The sequence below is a fragment of the Myodes glareolus genome, chromosome 11, assembly GCF_982192425.1.
Source record: "Myodes glareolus chromosome 11, mMyoGla1.1, whole genome shotgun sequence".
Lineage (NCBI taxonomy): Eukaryota > Metazoa > Chordata > Mammalia > Rodentia > Cricetidae > Myodes > Myodes glareolus.
Genome location: NC_142036.1, coordinates 86,657,801 through 86,669,681, shown reverse-complemented (window position 1 = coordinate 86,669,681; position 11,881 = coordinate 86,657,801). Strand labels below are relative to the sequence as shown.

General features: G+C 42.7%; 1 protein-coding gene across 1 annotated transcript; it reads left to right on the top strand.

Moving 5' to 3' along the window:
• The first annotated feature begins 9,884 nt into the window (after positions 1–9,884).
• Positions 9,885–10,998, top strand: Prps1l1 (phosphoribosyl pyrophosphate synthetase 1 like 1). Its single transcript, XM_048415719.3, has one exon. It carries the CDS (start codon positions 9,985–9,987, stop codon positions 10,939–10,941), a length of 957 nt encoding a protein of 318 aa, XP_048271676.2. The 5' UTR covers positions 9,885–9,984; the 3' UTR covers positions 10,942–10,998.
• The last annotated feature ends 883 nt before the right edge of the window (positions 10,999–11,881 follow it).

Sequence of the window (11,881 nt, the reverse complement as noted above, 5' to 3'; positions counted from 1 at the left end):
GTGTGTGTGTGTGTGTGTGCGTGTGTGTGTGCGTGCGTGCCTATGTGCTTCTTTTAATGTGTAATAAACAGCCATCAGTCCCAAGTAGCTCCAAAACACAGTGGTGATGTTCTTTAGTAGTTACTAATGAATTATCACAATTATAAACTCTCTCTCTCTCTCTCTCTCTCTCTCTCTCTCTCTCTCTCTCTTTCTCTCTCTCTCTCTCTCTCTCTCATTCTGTGTGTGCATGTGTGTGTGTGGCCATTGTTATGTAGGGAAAGCATATAATTTCAAAAGGCTTTAATTTATTTCGACCTCAAATAAATGTTAGAGAATAATGCACCAACTCAAATGAAGCACTTTTACAGTTGCTGAAAAGGCAGCTGTGATGGTGTGGGGACAAGATGCATGAATGGCAGCTAAGCACGAGGTGTGTGAGGTGACACATTCACTGCCTGCTTCTCTGGTCAGACCCACGAGAGCAGAATTCTTTAGACTCAATAGAAAAAGCAGAGCAGTGAAGCAAATGCAAAGACTTAGAAACGGCATGAAAAGTGAAGGTCTAGATAAAAATAGAGGTCTTTAAAATAGCGGTACTTAGTGTACCAAGAAGGTCACATCATCTGCTCTCCATCTTCATGGGGGTGCACAGAGAAACAACATACAAGGGAATTTTCTATGTGGTTCATGTATTTAAAAGAAAATCATCAAAAGGGTCCATCGAATTTGCTTCCCCAGAAATATTATAAATAAGACATATGTTTTCTTGTTCTAGATAGGTCAGGGATATTTTGCTGTGAGAAATAATTTACTATTATAGAATGACATCCAAGGGAGATCATGCTTATGACTCATCATTTTTCTATACAATATACAAAAATGTAAGCCATTTAAGAGATCTGAAAATGAAATGCTAAAATACTCAAAAGATTTTGTGATTGGTAGTTTAAATTACACTTAACCCTTCACTGGGAAAGGGAACATCTTCCGCTGATTGATCAATAATTTTCCACGTGGTCTCATGAAGAAATGCTTTCTTAGCTTATTCTATGGAGAGAGCCTGTTACTATAAGGATGCATTAAGATATCAAAATAGATATAAACATACCCCGTCCCATAGAAGAACTCAAATTCTGTGCACTTGTGGGCCTGGTCCCCACAGCTCCCTGGGAACCCTCTGCAGACACTCATTCGTAGAGAGACCTATCTTGCTCTCACACACCCTGCTTATGGACTCCATGTTGCTATTCTTCAGGCCATGCTGTCCTGTTTTCAGTTCTGTAGAGCATAACCCCACTGATTCACTCAACACCTTAGCCTTCCCTTGCCTTTTCAATAGTGTCCGGCCTCGGGCATCCGCTGGAAAAGCTCCCCTCTCTCAAGATGGCAACTGAGCACACATTTGCCTGTTCCACTTCCCTGTGATCGGCCCTCCGAGAGGAGGACTGCGGGAGGAAAAAGAAAGTCTACAGAAGTTCTTGTTTAGGCGAGAACTTTGATGCCATTTTCGGAAACTGTGACACCTATTGGTAGTCTATGTGCAAAAACTATGCTCATGAACAAGCGAGGTGGATGAGTAGGTAAAAGCACTTACTGCCCAGCCTGGCAACGTGAGTTTGATCCCTGAGACCTGCGTAGTAGGAGGAGAGAAATGGCTCCCACAAACTGTCTGTCCTCCCCACATATGTTGCAGAATGTCTGAGTGTGTGCGCACACACGCACGCACTCACACACACACACAGAGGCACACACATTAGACACATACACATGCAGACACAAACACAGACACTCAAACACACACACAGAGACATACACACACACAACTTGCACAAAGTAAGTAAATAGATGCAAATAATTTCCATGCTTATAAAGTACCTGTGATGTGCACATTTAAGTTTGGAATAGTTTCCATTTATTTTTACTTACTTCATCCTCACAGCCCTAACATATTATTATTAACACAGTTATTCATTTCATGAATGAGAAAATCATGCCAATGGTTTGTGAAGACATGTGCTCATAGTCAGGATTCCGGTCCTGCTGGTCTGGTCTGAGCCTTGGGCATATCCACAGCCTTACTCCACCCCTCTGCAGCTAAATTAAACTTGAAGATCAGAAATCAGTTATGTCTGTACTACTTATACCTAGACACACCATGTACCACCATTTTCTAAGTCTCCAACAGATACAACACTCTAAATTAGTGAAAGTAAAATACTGCTTTAAAAATACATAAATTTCAAGACAGAAACTATTAGCTCACGCTCATGAACTCCCTTAACCACTCGCAGACCTGCGTTTTCTCGTGTCTACAGAGGGATAAAGCTGATTGACGCTAATAAGCTGTTTCTTGTTTTCCGTTGTCGTTTATTTTAAATGAGAGCTCATGAATTGAATTGATAAGGAGGAAATTAACATATCAGAATATGAAGCAGAATGTATTTACACAAAAGTGACTTGGTAAAGCAAACTGCTAAAGTCAACAACAATTGGAAAGTAGCGCTTATGTTAAAGAATTTGTAGGAGGTAGTGTATACAGCGCACATTCATTGTATGTGTTCAGTATATGTCAGTGCAGCCTCGAGTACAACATAATTTAAATGTAACCTCATTCCCAAGGGGCTCTCAGTCAGAAAGCTTCGGTCGGAACTTAGAAGTCCTTTTCATTATCATCCAACAAACTTCTAATACCTAATTTTGCTGGTTAGCTTGATGTCAACTTGACACAGCTACAATCACCAGAGGGACAAGCCTCAGCTGAGGAAATGCCTCCATAAGATCAGGCTGTAGACAAGCCTGTGGGGCATTTTCTTAGTGATGGTTGCGGGATGGCCCAGCTCATTGTGGGTGGTGCCATCCCTGGGTTGGTGGTCTTAGGTTCTATAATAAGGCGGGTTGGGCAAACCGTGGCAGGCAAGCCAGAAAGCAGCTCCCCTCCACAGCTTCTGCATCAGCTCCTGCCCCAGCTTCCTGCCCTGCTGGAGTTTATTGCCCTGACTTTTTATTTTATCATAGCCTTGGTAATCCTAAGACATTGATCCTTAACACTAACCCATCACAGTGAGTGCTTTCTTAGTGTATCAGACTACCAGTGTCTGTTCAGAAAAGATCACACGGGTTCATCCCTTGTACTGTCTTTATTAACCATCAGGATAGCCTTTACTGCCAATTATCAGTCAAGATAGCTTTTCCCAAGGCACAAGTATTCAGCTAACTCCACCATTCAGGAAGGGGAGCTGAGGATTGGCTGTGAAGAATGAGTCCTGGAAGTCAGAGAAGTCATGGTGGAACAGTGCACCAGCTATAATCCCAGGCTGCATTCTTTTTTTAATGCCGTTGTCCTAGTCAGGTAGAAGCTAAGGCCCAGGGGTCTTCCCAAGGTGGGGTGTCTAGAAGGGAAAGTTCTAGTCTTTAAATCAGGCTGAGAGAGCTCTCTATCTGCGGAGCTATGGTGAGGTGAGAGACCCACCCCACAGTCCACAGCAGCAAGTGAGCAGGACAGAGGAAAATGATACGTGGAGCAGGATGATGGGAATCTCTGTAAGGAGTGACCTTGGGTCCTTCTTGGTAATTCTGAATCTAGGGACATAACACGTCTGGGGGGATTTTAAATTAAGGGGATCCCAATCTAACAGCAGCTCCTGTAAAGGTCAGAAGAAAATTCTTTGATTTCAAACAATCTCCTCCAATAAATTCTCTTACCATGACAGTACAGAGTTAAATATAAATAAACGCAAAGGGGGAGGGGGTCACAAACAGAAAGAATAACAGCTGCACATTAACTCATATTTAGATTCAAATGGCTAGACACAGCTTTATATTGTTTTGTTTTGTTTTTAAAGGTGTCAAGAAAAGTTTGAAGACAGAGTGAAGAACAATGAGCTAGCTCTGAAGCATTCCGCCCACAAACATTGCAAAGGAACTCACCAAGATGACTTCCCAACGAAAACTCAGGAGGCTAGATTGATAGCATAGCAGCAGCAGGTGATAGACAATAAGGGGTCGGCGAGATGGAGCAGAAGATAAGGGGCTTGCCACACAAGCTTGGAAACTTGAGTTTGACACCTGGAACCCATGCAAAGATGGAAGGAGAGCGAACCCACTCTGTGATGTTGTCTTCTGGCCTCTGCTTGCCTGCCATCACAGGCATCACATGCATCACACACACACACACACACACACACACACACATCTCTCTCTCTCCCTCACACACACACCGCATCACACACACACACAAACACACACATCTCTCTCTCCCTCACACACACACCGCATCACACACACACACACAGTGAAGAGGAGGAGAATAAGTGAACTTGAGACAGGTCTCAGAGAAGAGGATGCAGAAGGCAGTAGGGAGAAAAACTATGAGAGACGACTGTTAGCAAATAGACCCTAAAGATGTGTCATGTGTCGTCAGAGCGACTACAGAAGAAAGACTTAGAAAATATTTGAAGAGATACATCAGGAGAACTTTCCATACCTGATAAAAATCACTAATGTGTGAATTCAAGAAAACCACACCTAATTACTTAAAAGAACTAGACTCCTAGACAAATAACATTCAATCCACAGAGCAAGAGAAATGTTAGGAAAGGAGAAATGTTAGGAAAGGAGAAAGAAAGGCAGGGAGACTAGGGGTGAAAAGGAGAGTAGGAGGGAAAACACATTTAAACTCTTAAACAAACAACTGACAACAAAGCAGTCAAAGCAGGTAGTTCCAGCACCCCAGCACTCACGTGAGTGAAGCAGCAGAACAGATGAACTGACGCATTCAAGACCAGCCTGGGAAAGGGAATGGGAGCTGTACAAAAAGAAACAGGTTTGCTGGGCATCCCTGTAATCCCAGCATTCAGGAAGCTGAGGCAGGAAGACTGCCATCTAGTGCCAACAATAACAAAAGTAAGTACACTAAAGACTGAATAAAAACATCCGGCCAAGTGTTTCTGTCTAGTTCAGTTTCCGTTGCTGTGATCAAACACTGAACAAAATCAACTAGGGAAGAAAAACGGTATTTCATCTCACAAGTGACAGTCTGTTATTGGGGAGCCAAGGCAGGAACACGGAGACGTGAACTGAGGCAGAGACCATGGAGGAGGACTGGCTTGCTTCTTGGCTCACCCTCAGCTGTCTTATACAGCTCAACGCCATCTTCCTGAGGTTGGTACTGTCAACAGTGAGCTAGGCTGTAGCTGGTATTTTCTTTGTGCCACCAACCAACTCCCAAATAAAGACATGGAGACTTATTAGTAACTATGACCCAGCCTTAGCTTAGGCTTGTCCCACTAGCTCCTTTAACTTAATTCAGCCTGTTTCTATTCATCTACATTTTGCTGAAGGGCTTTTTACCTTTCTTTTATTCTGTATGTCCTACTTTCCTGCTTCCTCTCTGTCTGTCTGTCTGGCCCCTTGCATCTCCCTGTCATTTCTTTTTCTTTCTTCTTTTCTTTCTTTCCCAAGTCTAAATTCCTCCTCCTACTTACTCTCCCTGCCTTCAAGTACTGCCTATACCTCCTCCCTTGCTATTGGTCCTTCAGTTTTTTTTTTTAAACCACTCAGGTGCTTTAGGAAGGCAAGGCAAGGTAAAACAGCAATTCATCTTTACATAAACAAATGCAAAACATCTTTACATGGTTAAAACAAATGCAACACACCTTTACATGGTTAAACAATTTTCCACGACACTAGGTCATCCCCCATCAATTAGCAATCAAGATAAATGTTCTTCAGACATGTCAAGTTGAAAAAAACAAACCAGTACAACTTGAAAAGTGAGATAAAACAGATTCTCAAAGGTCAACAGGATGGTAGCAGGGGCATCACCTGGCTTCTGGTTAGAAATACAAACTCCCCACACCCCAGCTCAAGTGCTGACTAGAAGCTCTGGGAATGGAGTCTGGGAGATAGCCAAACTTCCCAGTAGTTCTGATCTCTCTGCAATTCTTGGATACACAAGCACCCTCCAATACACAACAGATAATTTCCACTGATGTAAATAGATAGCTGGTTTCAATGCTTTTTAGGAAAATCATTATTGTTTATAGATGGTCACTACCGAAGAGAGAGAAAAAAAAAGGTTAAGTTTATTTTCACTTTACTGTTTGTTGACTGACCAGACATTACAGAAATGCTATGGGAGATTCCTTAGTTGATTCTTCCAGAAAGCATGTGGATCTGGTCTTCCCGGTTCCCTGTTTCTCTGCCTCCCACAAAATAGGTTGCTTAGTCCACCTAGGGAAGATAATCTGAAAGACCACATAAGTTATTCACTTCCTTCACGTGGTTTCCAACAATGTAGACCTCATGGATCAGAAGGTGATCATAGTTACGGTAATGGGCAGCACAGGCAAGGGCCGCTGTACGTGACACATTTCTTCCAATGATAACCCACCTTCTCCAACAAGGCCACACCCCAATCCTCCTTCTCCTTCTCAAGTGACAGTACTCCCTGAGGAGTAAGCTTTCAAATATGTGAGCCCACCGGGGCCGTTCTGACTTAAGCTACCACAGATATGTTTCTTCTTTTTCCCTCAAATATATTTTTATCTTTTGTGTTTTGATAGAGAGTCTTGCTCTGTGATCTTGGTTGGCCTGGAACTTGCTATCTTGACCAGGCTAGCCTTGAACTCACAGAGATCTGCCTAACTCTGCCTCCTCAGTGCTTACAAAAGTACTTTTAAAAAGATTTCAATAACATAAATGAAAGTCGTGTGTTCTTAAATTTCATCAGCGTAGCTTTTTGTTACTGGTATGAAATTGAGGTTATACTTGAAATAGCAAACATCAGCCCAGAATCTGCACTGAGACACCCAGGTTACTTCACACAGCCATGAGGCAGACATTCCTTCTTTGCAATGTACTTTATGGACTGCTTGGTCTGTCATCACGATGATACACCATTCAGCTCCGAATCTCACTGTTATTCCGCAATTACTATTTCAGACCAGGACTGTTTGGTTCACTAGACTTTTAAAAGACACTCCAAAGTACACTGCAGAATCACCTTCGTGAGTCTAACATAACAGTCAAAGCTGTGCGAATGAATCACAAAATTGCCTCGCCGTCTCCTGTTTGTGTGCTCAGCCTTATTCACCTGGCTGTCACCTGGCAATGCACGTCTACGCACAAGACAGCAGATCTCCAGCAAAAAGCTTGATAAACACACAGTCGTCAACTCCAGTTCTAAACAAGCAGAAAACAAACTTTAGAGCGTTTGTTCCCAATATAAATCTCTCAGAATTGTGGTTGATGATTCTGAATCAGACAGACAGGTAAGGCGGTCCTACAATAATGCTCTGGGGCTGTGAGTCAGGCGGTGAAGTCAGATTAAAGGCACAAAGAAAGTCTTCCTCATCGACAGGCAGGCAACTGCTGGGGAGAAAAATATGTTCCCTGCTTGAAATTAGCCGGCACACATTCCCAACCTACACAACGCTCTCACAAAGGACATCCAAATCTGTCCTTGTTTCTAACGTGTGTTGTGACAGGAGGTGACAGTTTATCAAAGAACTATAATTGCCACCTAAACATCTAGCATTTTGTCAACTGTAAGTGTGTTTAGTGAAAGCATTTATTTAACTTAAAATACAACCGTTTTCCTTGCTTTCTGAAATGACTGCCTGGATTTCTCTTATCCTTAGCAGATCAAGTTGCATCAGAACTGTCTTTGAATTATTTATGTTAGAATTGTGAAGGGGGAAGAAACAACCAGTCACGCAAGAAACAATGACACAGGAAATATGTATATTCTGGTTATTGATTCAAAAGACCCTCAAAAGGAAACAATTCTCACACATGTGTGGAGGTAATATCCAAGCACTCTGTTTCGGGAAGCAGGAAGATTCGGCCCTTTCTCCCCTTCGCTGTTCTCTCCAAATGATGAGCAAATTCGAAGAAGCAATACCTCAACAGACAGAGTGTGTTATCCAGTATGTATTGTCGCTACACAAAACTTGCTCCTGAAGCTGTCAATGATAAGTAGGTTGCTGTGTCTCTCAAGCCATGGAACAAAGAGAACAATGTGAAACCCCTGGATGATCTAGCTGAGTTAGAAAAATGTCAGAATAATGGTCTATGACGTCACAATCTATGATATAATGATCTATGACATCAGAGGTTCATTTCTTGCTGGAAATTTATCTCAGACATTAATTCAGCAACAAGACCTTTGGTCTCATATTTGTTCTTTGTTGTAACTACTTGGTAAGTAGGAAATTTTCATGTAAGCATTTCTGTACACTTTCCCCTCATCATTCTAATAAACTGGGGGACAGGAAGGAGAAGGGGCCTAAAGTGACTGAGCAGTCAAAGCTATACTTGGAAATCTAGGAAGCCCGCATCCTGGTATAGACTAGTCAGTTCATCGTGGGTAGCTTGTTTCTTGGTCCCGGGTTCTCTGGCGGCGAACTGTGATATAAAATGATTGAATGGACTCTGAGCCCACTTCCATCTTTAACCTATTATGGTTCTGGACAAATCACTGGAATCAAGAGGTATAGCAACAGCCAGATCTTGGAACAAAAATAACAGCAATACAAAAATGGCTTCTACTTAACACCTCAAGAATAATACAACCAGCTACAAGTTTTAAATGTTTACATTAGCATTCAGTCCTATTTAGGTAATATTAAATCTATTTAAAAATCTGTTTTGTTTTTCATTAAAAACTGAAAATGTGTGTCATACTGAGACACTAAAAGAAAAATCAATTTAATTGAAGCTGCAAGTACTTTTTAGTGCCTCTAAATTAAGCTACAGGATTTTCTGTACAAATCACTGTATGTAGCTCATTTGGGATGAATTCCGTGGCACAGGTGTTCCTGTTGGATTTGCTTCTAAGGAAAGAACATGAATGAAGATTTGTGAGCAGAAAGCAGTTGGCATGCATTGTCGATCACAAAGAACATGAACCAAAGAGAAAAAAAAGATGTTTTCATGTCAAGGGACATGCTGACATCATTAGCATGCTATTTTGAGGTAACATTTTAGCAAGGGCATTGTTAGTTGTTTTCATGACTCTATAATAATATCTCATTAAAAATATAAAAATAAAACTTCATAGCTGAGTTAAATGTTTCTCAGACCTTGTTGTAGATAATGAAGGATTTGATGCTCACTGCTGACCCCTTGCTGGGTCACCTAGGTTAAGCATCTAGGTTGGCTGCTCTTCGCAGCTCTTCATCTTCAGCGCCACAGAGCGGTCCAAGTCTTACACATTGTGACAAGATGTTGCCATCTACAAACACTGAGCTACCTTCCCAGCTACGCCAGTTCACGTGGCCTGTGGGCTGCAGATTTTGATACATTTGACACACGGGAGTCTCCCATGGAATACTGATTTAATTAACACATCAAACCCCCGTAATTACAGATCTTGAAGGTATATCCAAATCCTCTGGAATGAATTTTCATTTTTACAGTTTTCTAACCTTTTGCCTTTTTGCTCTGTTGAAGAAATGGACTAAACATTTTGCACATACCTCCTCCAGCCTGAAGCTTTCCATTTAAACTTGTTTAAGAACCTTGCTTTGTATTTTAGTGTATTCAAATTTAAACATTCCCTAAAAATTAATAACAATTGGCCAGGCAGTTGCCCATGCCTGTAATTCAAGCACTCAGGAGGCAGAGGCAGTCTATCTCTGAGTTTGAGGCCATTTCTGATCTACAGGACTAGGTCCAGGACAGTCACAGATGTATCCAGAGAAACCCTTTGGAAAAACAAAACAAGATAATAATAATAATAATAACAATATAATATAGGAAAATTCCCATGGAATACAAAGCCTTCTTAATCTGAAAGTGTGCACTAGGTGTCAATCAAGCCTTCTGTTTTGGTTTTTTCAAAAGACGTAAGGTCAAATCAGTGCAACCGTTACCGAAGGGACAGTAACGGCTTCCTGACCACCGGCAGTGCAATGACCGGAAGCTGTTAGGGTCTGTGGTCCAAGTTCCGTTCCAAGGCGGCAGAGCCTGGACCATTTGAATCTAGGATCTCTGGCCAAGATGCCGAACATTAAAATCTTCAGCGGCAGCTCCCACCAGGACTTATCCCAGAAGATTACTGAGCGCCTGGGCCTGGAACTCAGTAAGGTGGTAACTAAGAAATTCAGCAACCAGGAGACCTGCGTGGAAATTGGGGAGAGTGTGCGCGGAGAGGATGTCTACATCGTCCAGAGCGGTTGCGGCGAAATCAACGACAGTCTAATGGAACTTTTGATCATGATTAATGCTTGCAAGATCGCTTCAGCCAGCCGGGTGACTGCAGTCATTCCGTGCTTCCCTTATGCCCGTCAGGATAAAAAGGATAAGAGCCGGGCTCCCATCTCTGCGAAGCTTGTAGCAAATATGCTGTCTATAGCGGGTGCCGATCACATCATCACCATGGACCTTCACGCTTCTCAGATCCAGGGCTTTTTTGACATCCCGGTAGACAATCTGTATGCAGAGCCAGCAGTCCTAAAGTGGATAAGGGAGAATATCTCTGAATGGAGGAACTGTACAATTGTGTCTCCTGATGCTGGCGGGGCGAAGAGGGTCACTTCCATCGCAGACCATTTGAATGTGGATTTTGCCTTGATTCACAAAGAACGGAAAAAAGCCAATGAAGTGGACCGCATGGTTCTCGTGGGCGACGTGAAGGATCGCGTGGCTATCCTCGTGGATGACATGGGCGACACTTGTGGTACGATCTGCCACGCGGCTGACAAACTTCTCTCAGCAGGAGCCACCAGAGTTTATGCCATCTTGACTCACGGGATCTTCTCTGGCCCCGCCATTGCGCGCATCAACGGTGCATGCTTTGAAGCCGTGGTGGTCACTAATACCATACCTCAGGAGGGCAAGATGAAAGAATGCACCAAAATCCAGGTGATTGACATCTCCATGATTCTTGCAGAAGCCATCCGGAGAACCCATAATGGAGAATCTGTTTCCTACCTGTTCAGTAATGTTCCCTTGTAATGAAATGACATAGATTTTTACATACAGTGAGATAAAATAAAAGTAAACCCTGTTCAATACTTTGCCTCTGTATTTGATGAAATGTTCAATAGGAAACCGAGTGGGGTCCACTGTGGCCTCAAGAGACAGCAGATTGTGGGGGTTTCCCAGCTTGGTTCATTCCAGCTTCTTTGACTGCAAACTTTGAAGCTTTTACAAACTCCATTCCTGCAAGGTTTCTCATCTCCCAACATATTAACAAACAACATGAGGACAAATCAGTCACAAAGCCACTTGATCTATCAAACACAGTCACGTGCTGCGTGTTCACCAGAGTCTTCTGGAAGGTCACGCACCCTGGGCCCTCCTAGCCATGCTCCTGGATTCTCAGTTCACTGCAAGGCAAGAGCAGCTCCCAGTGTAAGCCTGCGTTGGCTTAAATCATCAAATGTACACAGTAGAGCCTCCTCTCCCTTTAGCTTTCCACCCAGGCATCCTCTTGCTGGGCAAATCTGCAACTGGGTCCAACTGTCCATACTTGTGGAAAGCAATGTCTCTGATAGGTAATGGGTAATATTTACAGTAGGTGCTCTGCCGTAGCCACCCACCACCACCATGGCAGAGTTTAGGTGGCATACAGTGTCTTCTGGGTTGTTTCAACATTTATGCTACACCTTGGCCTTCCCAAAGACCTTGGTTTTGCATTGTGAGATGATGCTCTCATGTCTTTCAAGGAAAGTCAGTGTAGTGTCTGGGTCTGTGTGAAACTGTGTGGCTCTGAAGATTGTGTTTAATTTCTCATGTCCAAGAAAACAGAGAAAAGCCCCAAGAAATTCTAAAGGCTGGAAAAAGAACAAGATAGATTTAAAGAAGTAGTATCCAAATGGCTACTTGCTTCTCATGTGAATTGCCAGGTAATAAGCAAGATGCAATAATAGCTTTTAATTTCTGAAGAAACAGT